The 17,774-nt window shown below is 34.5% G+C and overlaps 2 protein-coding genes across 5 annotated transcripts; both read right to left on the reverse strand.

Moving 5' to 3' along the window:
- Nucleotides 1–287: 287 nt before the first annotated feature.
- On the reverse strand, nt 288–1,292 carry LOC125777250 (uncharacterized). Its single transcript, XM_049451560.1, has 3 exons — nt 932–1,292; nt 588–871; nt 288–522 (listed from the first exon to the last, which is right to left on the reverse strand). Exons 1-3 carry the CDS (start codon nt 981–983, stop codon nt 298–300), a joined length of 561 nt encoding a protein of 186 aa, XP_049307517.1. The 5' UTR covers nt 984–1,292; the 3' UTR covers nt 288–297.
- Nucleotides 1,293–9,074: 7,782 nt separating this feature from the next.
- LOC105223760 (ubiquitin carboxyl-terminal hydrolase CYLD) lies at nt 9,075–17,446 on the reverse strand. 4 transcript variants are annotated; one of them, XM_011201580.4, is made up of 11 exons: nt 17,268–17,446; nt 16,512–17,069; nt 15,221–16,235; nt 11,551–11,842; nt 11,312–11,481; nt 11,095–11,249; nt 10,815–11,033; nt 10,514–10,748; nt 9,826–9,967; nt 9,549–9,745; nt 9,075–9,488 (listed from the first exon to the last, which is right to left on the reverse strand). In XM_011201580.4, exons 2-11 carry the CDS (start codon nt 17,022–17,024, stop codon nt 9,295–9,297), a joined length of 3,132 nt encoding a protein of 1,043 aa, XP_011199882.2. In that variant the 5' UTR covers nt 17,025–17,069; nt 17,268–17,446; the 3' UTR covers nt 9,075–9,294. The 4 variants fall into 4 exon arrangements, with proteins under 4 accessions (XP_011199882.2, XP_029405092.2, XP_011199885.2 ...); XM_029549232.2 differs by having other exon boundaries at nt 17,359–17,379; XM_011201583.4 differs by lacking the exon at nt 16,512–17,069 and having other exon boundaries at nt 17,268–17,444.
- Nucleotides 17,447–17,774: the final 328 nt, after the last annotated feature.

A 17,774-nucleotide genomic window follows, 5' to 3' on the forward strand; every position in this document is an offset into this window, starting at 1 on the left:
TCAGTCAATATTTAGTCAATTTACAGTCATTTTATTATAAATTTCGATTGTTTTTTCCCATCAGTTTTCAGTCATCTTATTAATCAATATTCATTTTTTGGTTTATTTTTAAATTCAAATTTATTTATATTTTAAATTAATTCATTAACATGTTTTTCCTTACAGCTCAAAACTTTCATTTATTTTCAGACAAAGGTAGACGGCGTTTTTTTACTCTTTCGTTTGCATAAACGAAATGTTTTTGTAGCGTTGATCTAACGGCTTTTTCGTCCACTTGAAAGATTTCATGACAAATATCTAAAGAAAGAGGAAAGAAATGTAGTTATTGTTAAAAGAATTAATACAATATAAAATAATATTACTTTTTATTATTGTTGTAACTAAACATTTTTCCGCGCTTGGCTTATCTGCCGTGCCCCTCCACGAAAAAGACATTGCCAACTCATCTGAAAAAATACGCCTGATTGCTGCTCTTAGAAAAGGGGTTGACGCTTCACCCCCCGTCTTCTTAATATATAGTTTCTATAAATAATTCTTTGTTATACATTTGTAACTGGTAGAAGCAACATAACAAGCATTATACATACAAATTTCTCCAACAACTCTGGCTTTTGTAAAAGCTGTGCTTCGAAATCGTCAAGATCCTTCTTATGGTAAAATGGTAGTTGGTCGAATTGTGGGCTTTGACTTTCTGAGGGTTTTCCCCTGTTTTCCAATTTGACCGCAATAACTTCCTCTGTCAGCTTCAACAAATTTATTTTGTTTTCTTCCTTTAGCTCCTTCACTTCTGTCTTTAAAGCCCGAACTTCCATCGTCAACTCCGCTATTAAATTTTTAAGAGACTGTTGGTCTGTGCTGTCTAGATTTTGATCTGAAAAACATAAAGTTAAATAAAAATGAAGAAAATTTAAAGTGTTTTATTTGGACTTACATATTATTTGGCTGCTGTTAGGTTCATATCCATAATTATTTATAGAGCTCATGATGTCAATCAGTCAATCAGTTAATTATTTTATTTATTTCACGCACTAGAGAGCTGTTGCTTTGGAGATGAACTATATGGAAGTGAGAATGCATGCATTATTTTGTCACAAAAAGAAATATTTTGATGTGGTTAATTGTATACTCATAACGGGATAACGAAACAACACAATTGATATTTCATCAACTTATTGAGCGTTTTTTGATACTTGTACATTTTGTTATTGTAAACGGCAAATTTATCAAAAAACAATCACCAAGAACAATCAATAATGATACGTAAATCACCATACAATCAACTCAATGCTATCTGGGTAATAACCCTTTAAAACAGTAATTTAAAAGAGAACAAGAGAAAGAGAACTTGGGTTGCCTTAAAAGCATTTCGTGGTTCCCTACTTTCTTAAAGAAAACCACACAGAAACTAAATATTTAATTGGGAATGTTTAACATTCGAAAGAACATGCTTTGGCATTTATTTTTAACTCTTTCAAATGTTGGCCGCGGCTACGTCTCAGCATGTCCTCCTTAGAGTCCAATATATGATGACTCGTTCGAGCATTTTGACTACTAACTGTCAAATAACACGTGTTATATTTTGCTTCAAGGCCTGAATCGAAGCGGAATTGTCCGTATAGATTTTAGACTTTATTTGTTCCCACAGGAAAAAATCTAACAGTGCGATATCACATGATCTGGGTGGGCGATCGGCTGGCGCAAAACGAGATTTTATCTGCTCACCGAAGTGTACTCTTCATAAATCCATTGATTTGTGGGCGCCGCTGTCTTGTTTGAACCAAATGTCACCGAGATCCCGAGCTTCAATTTCACGTGTCAAAAAGTCGGTCATCATGACGCTATAACGACCGCCTTTGACGGTTATGTTCTTACCGGCATCATGGTCCACAAATCCGTTATTTTTTCTGAAAAAAATGGCAGCTCTTGAATCTCTTCTGGTTACTCTTTGCCCCAAATGCGGCAATTTTGTTTTTTTTACACACCTGTTGAGACAGAATTGGCCCTCATTGCGGAATAACATTTGACTCGAAAACGTCGGATCTTCTTGGAACTTTTCAAGAGCCAATAGAACGAAGCGATGTTGCTTGTGAAGGTCGAGCGGCTTCAGTTCTTGTTCAAGTTGTCTTTTTTATATTTTCAATTTAAGATTTGGACGTAAAATGCACCAAGTCGTTACATATGTCGCCCGAGTCGCTGCAAACGGCGCGAAATCGACTATCATTGGTCTTCATGTACAGTCTTAGCTACGGCTGCTATATTTTCTTCACTGCATACTGGACGTGGTCTATTCGGTCGAATATTATTCAGTAATGAATGTTCGGTCTCAAGATGGGTGATGGTGTTGCCAATAGTATGTTCAATAGCCCGATTATCTTGACCATAAGCTGAACGAAGCACGCGCAGAACATTCTTTACAGAACGTGAACTTTCGTAATAAAGTCTAACGATTTATAAACATTGTTCAGTCGTAAGTCTTTCCATGATGAAATGCCAAATAATGGTGAACAAAAATAACATGATAGTTTAACACGACTCACACGTGATCTGTCAAAAAGAGCGTATTGAAAAAGTAGCTCTACTTGGATCACCCGAGCTTATGCCGAGCCCGAGCTTATGCAACACTCATCCGGTAAAATTTTCAATCTTATCGCATAAATCCCGATCTGAGAGTACCCAATTAGAACTCCTTCATCTATTGAAAGGTGAACTGTGCTTAGGGCGAACAGCTCCTTAGACCTCTTAACATGTATCTTGGCCCCTTGAAAGATCTTACAACTGAGTTCTGCTATGACCAGGCACACAAATCAGTGTTATCATGAAGTAACTCGATGCCTAAGATAAGGTGTCTAGATATCCCTTCACTAACCTGAAGCTAATATTGCCGGTCTGCTTTTGGAGTGGATAGTCAGCATTCTAAAGGAGAAGGGATATTTGAAATTTTATTAATTTAGTTGAGAAATCTGAATAAAAAACTGACCAAGTGGAAACTCTTCAAAAATATATTTTCAATTTTTAAAGCTCTTAAGTGTCACACCATACTCTCCCTCAACTGTGCTTTGTTAATCTTCTAAAAATTTAAATATTTCAACTTAGTAAATATTTAATTTAAATATAAAAAAAAAATATATATATATATATGTATGTATATATATAAATCTATAATAAGAGCCCTTACTGCGAGCAACATTTATTTATATAAAATGTATTTCATGAATTGCCCACTGTTCGGTGTAAAATTGCCAATTCTTCAAGCAGAGTGAACGCCATGGAAGGCAGATCAGAGAAGCAAGGTGAAAATTATTGCAAAAAAAAATTTTACTCAGAGAGCAAGCAGCACTCACTTTTCTCTGTAAATACTTTAGTCTTCAGTTTTTCGCTCCTAAACTTTATGTCGGCAGAATTTCAGCTGTTGGACAAGTTATGTTGTTGTTATGCTACAGCTAACATGTGGGTGGTGAAAGCAATTGTAATTGTGCTACTATTAACTGCATTGACTCTGGACCATGTGCGCGCAAAGCATATCACAAGTAAACTTAAAAAAAGTAACGGTGTGAGCACAAAATGCGGAAGAATATGAAAAAGTGAGCAATTTTTATTCTCACGAACATTAAAACATCGTTATCAACACTAAATGCTCAACACAAATGGAATAAAGGATGCGAAGTTGCTGAAGCACAGCACTTAGGTAGAAACCACTGCGTAAGGGTATGCCAAATTTCGAGAGCGCCCATATACCTGCTTCCATACATACATATATACTTAATTTTGAGAGTATGTTGCCCTTAATTTTGACAAAAACCACCAGGTGGCAAACTTGTGAAGACGACTGTGTATATTTGTATGAACGTACATATATATTTGTATATATTGTACAATTGGTGCACATAAAATAAGATAAATTATTACTAAAAATTCCTCTAACTATCGTCAAATTAAGCTTTCTTTTTTGAAAACAAAATTGATGGAATCAGGACTTCAAATAGCAGATGATGATATGTAATTAGATCTTATCTTCAAACAACCTATATACAAATTTTTAGACAATTGGTTCGCGAGCAATTTAAGTGCCATTAGCTCTGGCATTTTGGAAAAAAATGGATTTAAAAATTCACGTGTGTAGTGAATCTAAAAAGCAGCTTGAACAAGGCTGTCCGAGATCTGCACCAGGCGATGCAATCACTCGCAAGTGTTTTGCTAAACTCCATAAGAGCCGAAGACGATGAACGCCTGAGATGTTCAATAGAGGCGTTCATAGACAGAACATAGAATATAGATACACAATTCATATGAGTCTTGTCAAGCGGTCATGTTATTTTTGTTCAGTATTGTTTAGCATTTCATCCTGGAAAGACATACGCGTGAACAACGAACGACTTGGCGCATTTTACGTCGAGATCGTAAACTGAAACCGTATTTGCTTGTGCAAGAACTGAAGCCGCTCGGCACTACACTCTATGAGCGCTTGAAAAGCTTCAAGAAGCTGCTATATTTTCGAGCCAAATTTTGTTCAGATGCCCGTTTCTGGCTCAAGGGATATGTAAATATGCAAAATTGACGCGTCCTGAAGAGATTCAAAAGCTGCCAGTCGAAATTGGACTCAACGAATGGACCAACCTGAGACGTAGCCGCGACCAAAATTTGAAAGAGATAATCTTAAAAAAATAAATGCCAAAAATGTTCTTTCGAATGATAATAAACAGTCCACATTATATTTGAAGTTTTTATGTTTTTTCTTTAAAAAAGTAGGTACCCTCGAAATGTATCAGCCTTTATATGTACAATATATGTATATACATATATGTCGCGGTGCAAGGTCGAATCACCTGGGTTTGAAATGTTCTTCGTGTTTTATAAACTTCTTTCCTAAAGTTTTATTTTCTGAGTTTGTTCCCTTTATTCTAAGCTGATTAATTCCGGTTGATTAAATACGTCGTGGGAACGGAGGAATGGTTCTCCGTTAGTAGAGAAAAAACATTCAACATGTTTTGTGTACTAATTTCTTTCCTATGGTCTTTAAACGTTCGTCTCAGATATGCTAAGTTAGTCCTTTCATTTCAACATTGCTTTGAAGAGTTATTGGAAGGTTCATGAGCTTAGTTGAGGCATCTACTAAACCGTAGTAAACATTATTGTGAAAAACATATGATCAAATTTTGGATTCTTTTTAGCAAATGGAAGTTGAACTAGATCATGTTGGACTGACACGAATACTAATAAACTTCATGATCTTTCTGGTCCAAACATGTGTTATTTTTTTGACATGTAGTTTTCAATGATGTAATGCTTTTTTCAGAGTTTTCCTTTACTTAATTTTTAGTCACTTATTTTTGGAATTTCTTAATAAACAGACCCTAATGGTTCGAATTACTAAGTCTGTTGGGTTCATAATCACCCAGAGCAAACATGGATTCGTTCGGCACTATATTTACTCTAGTGAATGATTCGCCTCCTCAGAGACGTCGTACAGTACGCACCGACGTGCGCACTACATGCCACGCCGCCAAGGAATCAATCAACTTATTGAATTAAACTTTTAGTGAATACATAATCTCGCGTCGCGGTGGCCTCAAAGATTGCTATTTAACACCACTGAACTATTTTTTGTAGGATAATGTTAAATCCCTTTTCTACGCAGATAAGCCCGATACGACTGAAGGAAGGAAATTTTCGCCGAGTTGTTGCTGTATATATATATCGCTATAAAAAGGATTCGAAAATTGCTCGAAAATATTTTTAAGACATAGTATTGTATCAAATCTTTATATTTATAATAAAGCTAAATTATTGGCAATGACATTAAATTAAATGCGATTTATTTCTGCTTGAAAACCTCTTGTCCAAAAAATCCCCCTTTGTATACAAAAAAAACTTCGGAACTGTGAATCCAAATCTTTTGAAAACTTAATACATATGTACAACGACCATTATAATTAGTTCCAATCGCTTTAAGCTGTTACCAAAAAAACGTTATCTCTGTTAATCAAACCGGCAAGAAATCTTCTTATGAGATTCAATAGCCCTTCAATGCGGGATTTAAACAAAGAGGCCTTCTAACAGTAATATCATACCCACAAATATTAATACCATGAACAGTGTGAGCTAAGTGGTTATTTTCAGAATAGCTTTTCTTTGTCACAAACCATTTGTACTTCCCCCAAACATGGCCTATGCACATCAAATTTCAAAAGTCAATTGCTCTCACCTTACACTTGCTTTACTCGCAGCCTCTCTCTGTTACAGCAAGCTTTTAAACATGTGTTTTTGGCATTAAATTTCAATGATTGTTACTCATACGCACTAAATTACTCTCACTCTCTTGCGCTTTGCTTCTCATCTGATGGAGTTGCTCATTACCAGTACCGTAACTGGCGCCCATAGACTATGTGGCGCTAAACTGTTGTGTCCTTCAAGCAGCAGCCATCAGCAAACAACCAGCTAACCAGTTACATGTTGCTACAATCAATCGAGTAGGGAAACTCCCCACTTACCGTTAAGTGGCTCTCCGTTGAGAATGCAGCAATACGCTCTTTTGTGTTTATTTGTATAGATGAGATGGTTGTTTACATTTCTGCTTTGCATTGTGTCGCGTTTATTGTTGTTGTTGCGGGGGTGTACAGTGCGTATGAGTAACATTATTTTAAGCGACGATTGTTCTTTGATTTGTGTATGCCTGTGTGGGAGTTTATTTCTTAACGTATTTTAATATTTAAAATTTTTGGATAATAAATGTAGCTTATGCTGTATTCGTTTGTATAAAGTCGTACATTAATAATTATTATATTATTAAGTATCGTTATACATAATGTTCAATTGCCAATAAGACAAAGAACCGCTCGAAGTAATGAAAATATTGCTGCCGTTCAGGCTAGTCTTTCTAAAAGCCGTAATTTGTCGATTCCAAGACGTCCTTATAAAATTGTTCTCTCAATAATCCTCGAAATGCGGTTTTACCAGGTCAACCAGCGATTCTTCACTGCGATCAGTGCATTTTCCACATTTCTATGTAGTAGCCTAAAACTATTTAGTCGGATGCTTCAATAGTAAGTTCCTTAGCCTAGCCACCTTGATTGTGTTTACTAACTTCCCACTGAAGCTCTTCCACGACTCCCTCTTGACTTTGCGAATTTAATTTTTACGTTTTATATTCCCTCTAGCAGGACTCTTTATCGACCATTGGCCAATTGAAGAGTTCCTTAATACTACGCCTAAGTGATTCGAGCTCTATCTTTCACCAAGGTGGCCTCGAGCTGAGCGATGTAATTCACTTTTTTGAGAATGTTGGTGAGTGTGATTACTTTGCTAGTATACAGTTTTACATCGAGAACGTTCTTCGATGTTAGGCCAATATATGTTGGTTCCTCTCCACTGTACGCTATAGCTAGATTACTTATCATGATAATGATTAATAAAAACTTACTTGCTACTTACCGCTATTCCATTCTGGCATCTTCGTCTATCACCAATATTTTATCTCCGTATCTCTCAACCTTCGGATTTATACACGTGGTGTTTAGCCATCATAAGTCATGTAACAGGTTGCATGCTTCCCATCATTTACGGATACTGCAGTCAGGTCATCAGAAGAGATATTTAAATCAATATCAATAAATACAATATTTATCTTTACCAGAATGGCTGTGCTCCTTCTGTTTGTAATTTTAAAGATCTCGTAGCTTGAAAAAATATCAAAAAGAGATTTGAGATTTCTCTGTTTCTGCTAAAACTTAGCAGTTTAAAGGACATTTTACGTTCCACTCTGGGTCAGAAGGCTTTCGCAACACCACAATTAATGGTTGCTAAACAACGCTTGCTCAGGTCGAGCTCCCAATAGAAGACTCTCCCTCCAACATTCTCCTTGAGCTTCGATCCATTTCTTCTCCAGCGAAGCAAATGCCCATCCTTTAACTTGTTTTCTTGTTGCTTGACAGGGTTTGTCATCTTTTTCCTCTTATGAGATCAAATCGCTACTAATGCAGGCGTGTAGAGAACGGCTAAATAGCCTAGCTGAACGGAACCAGGTGCATCTAATCTGGGTGCCTGGTCATAGAGGTATAGCCGGCAATGAACTGGCTGATGGGCTCGCCCGCTCCGCAGCCTCCTCCAATATGATAGGGCCCGAACCATTCACCGGTTTGGGTCCCCATACCTTAAAAGAGCTGCTCCGTAAGGAAGAAAGAGTGGGCAGAGAAAGGCATTGGCAACGAGCGCAAGGTATGCGACATGCCAAGTTGCTAATTGGGGGGTACAACCACAACAGTTTAAGTCGATAATCAACTTCCCTAGGGATAAACTCAGGCTATTGGTCGCATTCTACACCGGCCACTGCAAGTTAAATAGGCATTTATTTAACATAGGCCTATCTTCTTGCGCCAACTGCCGGTTTTGCGACAAGGAGCTTGAAACCCCGGAGCACCTGCTAATCGACTGCATAGCAGTCTGTAGCCGCAGGTTGAAGGCCTTTGGATCCATGTTTCCGGTTAGGGATCACATCGTCTCACTAACACCCAGCAGGATATTGGACTTTATCAATAGGCTGGGGCTAAGTGAGTCCCTGTGAGTTAGGAGAGGGCACAATAGACCTATGGCCGCGGTGCATTCCTCAAATATTTATCTATCTGTCAATCTAACTTCCGACAACCACTAACCGTCATTCAAAGTGAAACCATTAACACCTTCACCGACTTCCTATCAGTGAATGGCGCAGTTGGAGTCAAACCACTGCCCATTGCAGACGAAGAGCTTCGGTTGCCGTGAGAAACAAGAGTGACCCTTGCACAGCTTCGTTCTGGATAATGTAGCAGGTTAACCTCCTAATTATCCAGAATAGGCCCTGACATATCAAATATACATATGTCTAGCATGTAGTGAGTACCCGCATGACACTAGTCACCTCTTTGCATGCTCTGCTAACCGTACACATCTGACACGCTTCTCCCTTTTGTCCGACCCCATCAAAACAGCAGCGTTTCCTTGGCCTACCGTTGGATGGTGTCGATGACAACCTATCTAGTCCTTACAACAACAAAATTTAGTACGAAGTTTTTAACACCCAGAAGGAAAGTTCGGAGAACCTATAAAATATATATTTATTTCATTTTATTAATTTAACTTGTATGTATGAATATTGTTAAATATAAATTTTTGTTGTTGGTGTCATTTCATGCAAAACAATACATTATTAATATGATATATACGCTTATGTAGGTATATCAAGTATACTTATGTAAAGAAATAAAACTAAAATTTAGTTAAGTATGTACTTTTAAAGCTGTATGTCTGATTACGCTCTCCTCATTAGCGATACATCATGACATCTGTGCTCTGATACATGCACATGTAGGCATCACAGAAGAGTCGTTTCGCATGTTCCGGCAACATTTTGTCATTTGTCGATGTCTCATTAACAACGCGGGCGCCCTCCTCCGACAGCCACAGCGGCAAGTCGGGAACGGTGATCATTTCCGGTATATTGTAGCCATTTTTCTCGCCTGCAATTTATATTATATTATTAAGCCCACATACTTCAATTTTAAATATATTACAGTTACCTTTACGATCAGCCATGGAATCGAAAAAACACCAAGGCGCATCTGGACCCGAACCGGCCTTTACGAAAGCGACATAATGTGAAGTTTCTATGCACACAACAGCAAATAATTCCATATACAAACGCGGCACATTCATGTGATCGGCCATTATACGAAAATCTTGCGGCACAGACAATTTCTTTGGAGTATGATTTGTTCTAAAAATAAAGAGAAAATAATAGTGCAATAAAATAGACTGAAAATTATGTATGTTTGAGCAAAATTGTGAAATATGTACCTGCGTGCATGCATATGTACGGTATCACAGCATTTGAGGCAAAATGCTGTGCTTTCCAGGCCAACGCCACCTTGCAAAACACCATAGCAATCGCGGCACTCGTACTCGGCTAACTTGCCACATACGGAGCATTGGCGGGGAGCTATCGGAAGAGAGCAACAATTACAATTAGCGTGGTGATAACAACAAGGAAAAACTTAAACTTCGGCTGCAGATTCTGATACGTTTCACAAATAAGAAAGTGTTTCATTTAAGATCTAGACTTTGAGCGGTCAGTTTTCAGGCCCGCTATATGCTAAAGTGGTCTGATCCGAACAATTTGTCTTTGACAATATCTTTGAACAATAATCCATGCCAAATTTCGAGAAGATTACTTGTGAAGTGAAAAAGTTTTTCATTGAAGAACTTGACTTTGATCGTTCAGTTTATCTGACAGCTACATGCTGTAGTGGTCCAATATCGGCGGTTCCAACAATTAAGCAACTTCATGGCGTGAAAAGAACGTGTGGAAAATTTTAGAATGATATCACACAAACTCAGAGACTAATTCGCGTATACAGACAGACCTTCGAACATTGCAAAATCGACTCAGCTTGGCATGCTGATCATTTATATATAGACATCTATTTTTTTGTGTCTAAAAATCTATTATATAAATGCTATAAATGCCAGATATACTCATACGTACAGTCCTCAATGATATCGGTGACATCCAGCAGCTGTGAGGGCAGAATCCGCGGATACATTTTGAAATTTTTACCGAATCGCGGCATTTGTATAATCAAACATGAAGGCACTTCCTTCAATTTGATATCGGATGAATGAAAACTCTGTTCGAATAGTTGTTGTACTGTGGGGAAACACAAACGTTCATCCTTTTCCACGAACAGCTGATAGAAGTAGGCATCCTGACCCGAACTCAGCTAAAAAAATAAAGGAATTTTTTGATATTTCCATAAACATAAATAAAATTTATTGCTAGTGGGTACCTTCAAAAAGGGTTCTGCACGCATTATTTGCGCCAACAAACTATTAAGAAATTCCTCTGGATCTTTCTCTTCACTAGTCAGACCACTAACGGAGCTAAGCTTGTCTAACAGCTGACGTAATTTCATGACACGATCGGCGCGCACGAACACATTTTTTCGCAGCGGATTAACGATCTCTTCGCGCAATACCTTTTGTACCTCCATATAGTTGGGAATATCCTAAAGGGAGTAAACAATAATTGTTATAAGCATAACGGTGTTGAGCAATTTCAATATTTACATCAGCTTCTGGCGGTCGGAAAAGCAACGAATCGAAAACCGGTGTGAAAGTGAACATAGCAAATAATGTTGCATCCAAATAACAGGAATTATGATGTCCTTGTATACCTTTAAATTTGCCACAATTTTCCTCTAGCTCCTCCAGACTTTTGATTTCTGAAAGATATTTTATACATATACTGAGTTTTTTTTATAACTGGACGTATTCTTAAACTCACTTAACGGTGCAACAGCGCCGGGCACCGACGGACACTCCACTTGTCCAAACATTTTCGAATCGGTCGGTATATTTGCAGCAGCCTTGCCATCCAACTCAATGAAGCGTCGATCCGTGCAACAACGATCAGAAGTGACAAAAAGTGCGCGACCATCATGGCATTTGAAATAACTGTGAAGTTTTGCGTATAGAAAATTGTAAATATTTTATTGCATTCAAATTTATTTTATGCGCACATACCGCACGCCTTTGTAAGTGCCATTTGTGGTCGGCAATGTACGATCGTCCTGATCCTCTTCCAGCTCCACACCAACCATGATTTGTTTACGTCCCTGCGCCGTGCCAATCCAACGTATAACACCGTACAAATTCTCTGACGCCTCTGGTATTGACACCTCCACCATGGAACCAACACCTAATGCGGTATCCGGTATATCTTGCAAAGGCGTATATTTCACCAAATCCACTTCGGCCGGTGTGTCGATATCAACCAAATTGTCATACACTGGCGAATCACGCGCATTAGCATATTCTGCAAAATCAAAAGTAGAAGTAGAAAAAGGGAAATAAACTTTTGAACTTTAATACTCTAAACTCTTACAGTAAGTTATAAATAAATCAACTTATAAAGAAATAGATCAACAACCTGGTGAGGCATTCGGTGTACAGTTGTATGGCACGCTTGGCCCAGACGCAAACAATTCCAATACAGTTAAGGGTATATTATTATAAAGTGAAGTGTCACTGGGACTTAACGAACTGGTGCTTTGTGTTTCCATAATTAAATAATAAATTTAATAATAATAATTGTGAACTGGAACAAAAAACAACACCAAAATGTAAACACTGTCAACGAGCAGCCGTACTATTTATACCCAAACCACACAAACATCTGAAAGGTGCCATCAAATTTTGTGCACTCTGTATTAGAATGGATATAAATATGTCAGAGCAGCGTGTAAAAACGATTCGAAACTATTGCTAGGTATTCGGTTGAGTTGAGAGATTTAAAATGATCAGGAATAACCCAGTATTTTTATGGAATTGAAATATATAACAAATTTAATGCTTACATTAAAGAAATTAATTAAAAATGTAAGTAATAAAATAAATATTAAAAAATAAAATAGTTTGTAAAGTAAGTTAATTAATAAACTAAAGTAAATTGGAAATTAAATAATTTATAAAATAAAACAAATTAAATAAAAATATTAAAATATAAAATAAATAATTAAATAAACTAAATTAAGAAATAAAATAATGAAATAAGATAAATTAAAAAATAAAAGCAATATATATACAAGCAAATAAAAAAAATTCTAGTATTTATACGAAATAAAAATTCTATTAAATAACTAAATAAATATTATTCAATGCAAGGTTGCAAATAATTCATTAAAAATAATTAAAAGAACATTTGTATATTTTTTTTTTGTAATCACGAATATTTAAATAAAATTATCTTACAAATTTCTAAACCAATTTACAATTTTTGATTTAATTATTGAAATAACATTTGAACACACTTTTTTTGCAATCTCCAAAATCTTAAATAAAATTAATTTTTAAATTTCTAGACCAAAATATACATATATATATTTTTTTAACTTTGTAATCACAAAAATCTTAAGTAAAAAAAATCAAATTTTAAATTTCTACTCCCTAATAACGGGTTAAAAAAATGTATTAAATAATCAATGTAGCATACATATAAATTTGAATTACTGAATTTTTAAACTTCTACATAAGTCAAAATAACCGACTAAAAATCTTGATCTAAAAACTGAAAGAACTTTTGAATTAATTTTCTTTTTAGTCGCAAAAATCTCAAATAAATCAAATTTTTAAACATAATTAACGGATTAAACAAAAATAATGTAAAAGTTGAAATAACATTCGAATTGCATTTTTTACTTTGCAAACTTTGTCAAAACTAATTTTTAAATTTCTAAATAACGGTTTGAAAAATTAATTTTTAATGCCAAATATCATACAAGATTGAAAAATAATAAAAAAAAGATTTGAATGCCAAAAATCGAATTAAAAGTTACAAATTTAAATTAAAAATTCAAATTAAGATTTTAAACACAAATTAAAAATGAAACTTTTAATCCCAATTACAACCGGATTGAAAAATGCAAAATTATAATTTATAATTATTCTGTAATTTAAATTTATTCGCATTTGCGTACTTTTATGTTAACTTTGAAAAGAAAAGCTTATTTTTAGTAAAATACTTTTTGTCTTATTATATTTCTTTTAAATTTAGTGCTACAGTTAGAAATACACATGTTTGTATATATGACAATATTTTCCTATTTTATTCTTTTTCTTTCCGGCTTTTAATTTGAAAAATATTTTTTTGTTGCTCCAAAAAATATTTTCCTAGTTTTTAATTCCGATTTTGAGATTAAAAATTGGAAACTTAAATTAATAACTAAATTTACACATTTAAATAATTTAATATTATAATAACTGTTAGGATTAAAAACTAAATTTTCAATTTAATAATTAAAATTTAAATTAGAAATGAAATTTTCATTTTTTTCAATCAAAAAGAAATTAAAATAAAATTATATTTTAAATTATTATTAGTAAAAAAAATATATAATAATATTTACATTAAAAAAACAAGAAAAAAGGTCAACTTCGGTTGCACCAAAGCTATAATACCCTTCTCAAATACAATAATAAGGACATTGTTCAATAGTTCAGTTTATATGGCAGCTATATGCTACAGTGGTCCGATATCGGCGGTTCCGACAAGTGACCAGCTTCTTTAGGAGAAAAGAATTTGTGCCAAATCAATATCTTAAAAACTGAAGGACTACTTCGCGTATATACAGACAGACAGACAGACGGACGGACAGAAAAGCTTTAAAAGTTAAACTCAAACGTTGTGGATTATACATAAATTAAAATTCTAATTTTACATGCCATCGGGGTTAAAAACTAAATGTTTACTGTTTGATTCAAAAATTTTTAATTAAAAAATTCCCAACCTTGAATGGATTATGCGGATTAAATTTTTTTTTAGATCATTTTGTCCTTATTATTTATTTATTGAAAATTTTCGTTACATTTTGTCAATTATTTTAAATTCTCATTTGTTTAAATCCGTCAAAAAAAAACTTTGAAGCAAGTCAGAGACGAGGAAGTATAGCCAAAAATAAAATATGTACATACATACAATATATATGTAGCTATTAAAGAAATTTTTAGTTATATTTCGAACAAACTATAAAATAAACAAATTTTCTCTATGACATACAACAAAAACAAAACGATAGTTTTGAATTATCTCAAATTGAAAACTTTAAATGTATGTAAAAAAATTTAAAAACCAAAAGTATATTTAAAATAACAAACATAAAATTAAATTATTATATTATTAATCATTACACAATTACAATTCTGAGTATCCAATAAACAAGAAAGAGTAAATACCATTCACAAAATTGTTTGCCATTAGAATAATACTACATCACTAACCACATGGTTTGTGTTAAAAATAGCTTTTTGAAAACAATTTCTAAATATGTGTACATAAGTATACAAATATCTATGTATGGAAACTACAAATAGTTGTGGTTAAAGGGCTACGTGCATAAACTTCAATTCAGCAAGAAAAAAAAAATTGGTTTTCGAAATTTAATTAATTCACTCGTCTATGGGAGTATTAAGCAGTTTAAACAGTGTTAATAGCTCTAAGATTTTTCGAAAGTTTATTGCACCTAAGAGGAATTCAATTGTCTTCTCACACATACATACATATGTAGATAGATATTAGAAGACAGTAAAATATATTTTTTTCTGTTTGTTGTGTTTATACTTTAAACAAACAAGAAAGTATACAGCAATTATTGCATTGTTAAAAAAAATCGAAGGCTTTTTAATGCTAAATACTTACTATTTGTTCCGATGCTTTCGCTTGCCGGCTCACCGGCAATATAACCGTCCAAGGCAACATTGCCTGGAGTCTTAATGCCACCAAAGTGTGTCAGAGGATTTGGTGATTTATTACGTACACTCTTTGTTTGCACTGAATCGATGTTAGCGTTAGCAGTTGTGTGCTGTTGTTTCGGCGGTTGCTTATTATTTAGTATACTAGCTGCGCCTCCAGCATTGATTGGCCAATTGCTACCCAATAATTCAGCCAAATCAACATCTTGTTGCATATTTTTGTCCACCACAATAACGTTCGACTCATTTTTCGTAGACTCACGTATATCGGCACGATCAATAACAATTATATCTCGATCTTCCATACTCATTAGATTTAGTGGGTGTACCACAGTGCCACTAGCGGCATCCTTACTATTACCAACATCTACACTGTTTGCTGCAGCAGCGGGCGGATGTCTATGCTTTAATATTCCTACCGGTGCTGCTGCAGTTGCAGTTGATGTTGATGCTGTAGTACCACGTTGCCTTTCCAAGCTACGTTCATAATTTTCAATACTTTGCTTATATTCATCACTTTCTAACGATATAATTTGATTACCGTTATCTAACTCATCCAAATTTTTCGGTTTATTACTGTCCCGTTCCATTTCGTGATGTTGGCTGAAATCAAGCCCACTGTTTGGAACTAATTTATTGTCTTCAGTAATTGGAGAACTTGGAATGTCATAAAATTGTGAAGTGGGCACCTTCTTTTTTGGCTTCTTTTGTCTGCGCAAGGAGTTTGTGTTGCTACCGGCACCACCACCACCGTTCGCACAAGTCGAAGGTACAATAGCAGTACGAACTTTGGTTAGAGTCTCTCCGATGATATTTTGCATAGAAAACTTTTTCTTGACCTCACTTGGTAGCTGCAATAGATTATCGGCTGTTGAGAATATGGATAGTGTCGGATCACATTGCATGTATTTTATTGAGTAAGGAATATCTTCGGACTGTGGTGAGAAGCCGTTGTCTAAGTGCTATAACAAAGTATTATATTTTTATATGATAATATGCATTTAATAGTATCTCTTCCTATAAAATTTAAAAACTAACTTATACTTAAACTAATACTTTTACATTCAAGCGTGTAAATTATATTTAAATGGTTTTAGTTTATATTAAGTAAAAAGTTTAAGGTAGATATATAAAATCATAGCCCAAATGTACCATTAATAGAAATCAAGATTATTACTAGCATATAATTCCTTTTGTGAGTGTGAATTATCACACACAATCAAATTCACATTTCATACCAGCAACTCCAGACCGAAGATATAACCAACGGGATAAAGTTCAGCAACGTTGCCAATGTATCGTATGATGCAATCGTAGAATGTCGATTTTTTTCCAAACGACGCACCGGACACACGCACTAAATCATTCTTTTTCAAGTATATTATCCATTTACAATGTTCAACCTTCTTTACCAACTGTAATCGCCGTTCTGGTTCCTTTATGGCAATTACATACGGCCATAACGCTTCACTCACTTTTAACAAATTTTCTTGTGGACATTCATAAAGATTTTCATATATCGGTTCCTGACGCACCAGGTCAAGTATTTGTACTGTACTGAATTTTCTGGAGCCTGCAACTTCTACTGGCGTTTGAGTTTGATACATTTTTATGAGGGTTCCACCCCCCATAGTAAATGTTTGTACTTCAGAAGGACGATCACAGGGCACTTCAGCAGAAATATGCATTCGCATCTCAGTTGTACGTGTCAGGATGGCAAATTTGGAGTAAATCTGAGGTTTTTGATCCATTGTTTTTTAGTTTTAGTTAATTTCAATAAGTTAACTGGAGTACAACTAAAATTGAGATAAATTTTTTCAAATAAAAAATGAAAAGGAGAAAACGAAATCAGTTGAAAAATGAAGAAATAGTGGTTTGGGCAATTAGAAAGTGGAACAAATGATATGAGCTGTATTATACGATTTATATGAAAGCGGGGAATCACATATTAATTTAATTAATTTCACTAATGTCACTTTTATAAATTTACTCACTTCACTATATTCTACGTTCGTCAAGTTTGTTTTCCTCTTGTAAATGTAAATATATACCGCTTTTTACATTACTTCAAATTGTTTTATTTACCTTATCATGGTTTAAAGATAATAAAAACAGAAAATTCACGTCATTGATGAGTAAGGCCAATAAACAGCTGTTTTCAAGCAAGTGAACGCTATTTGTTTTTAAATAGACGACGTCGAATATACGTGTGTAAAGAATAAATATAACATGGTGAGCCCATAGAAGCTTCTTTTATTAAAATAATGAAATAATTATTTTATCGCAAATATCGGATTGCAGAATGTAAAAGCCCATGAAACCTTTTTTAATAAAAATAATGAAATAAATATTTTATTGCAAATATCGGATTGCAGAATATAAAAAATTTACAACAAGCATTAAAAAGATGGGAAGATTTAATTTTCCAAAATTATTGAATAAAAAATTTTTAGATCCAGATTAATATAACGATTTTTAATAAAGATCAACATTTTTAAAAT

The sequence above is a fragment of the Bactrocera dorsalis genome, chromosome 1 (genome assembly GCF_023373825.1).
Source record: "Bactrocera dorsalis isolate Fly_Bdor chromosome 1, ASM2337382v1, whole genome shotgun sequence".
NCBI classification, from domain to species: domain Eukaryota; kingdom Metazoa; phylum Arthropoda; class Insecta; order Diptera; family Tephritidae; genus Bactrocera; species Bactrocera dorsalis.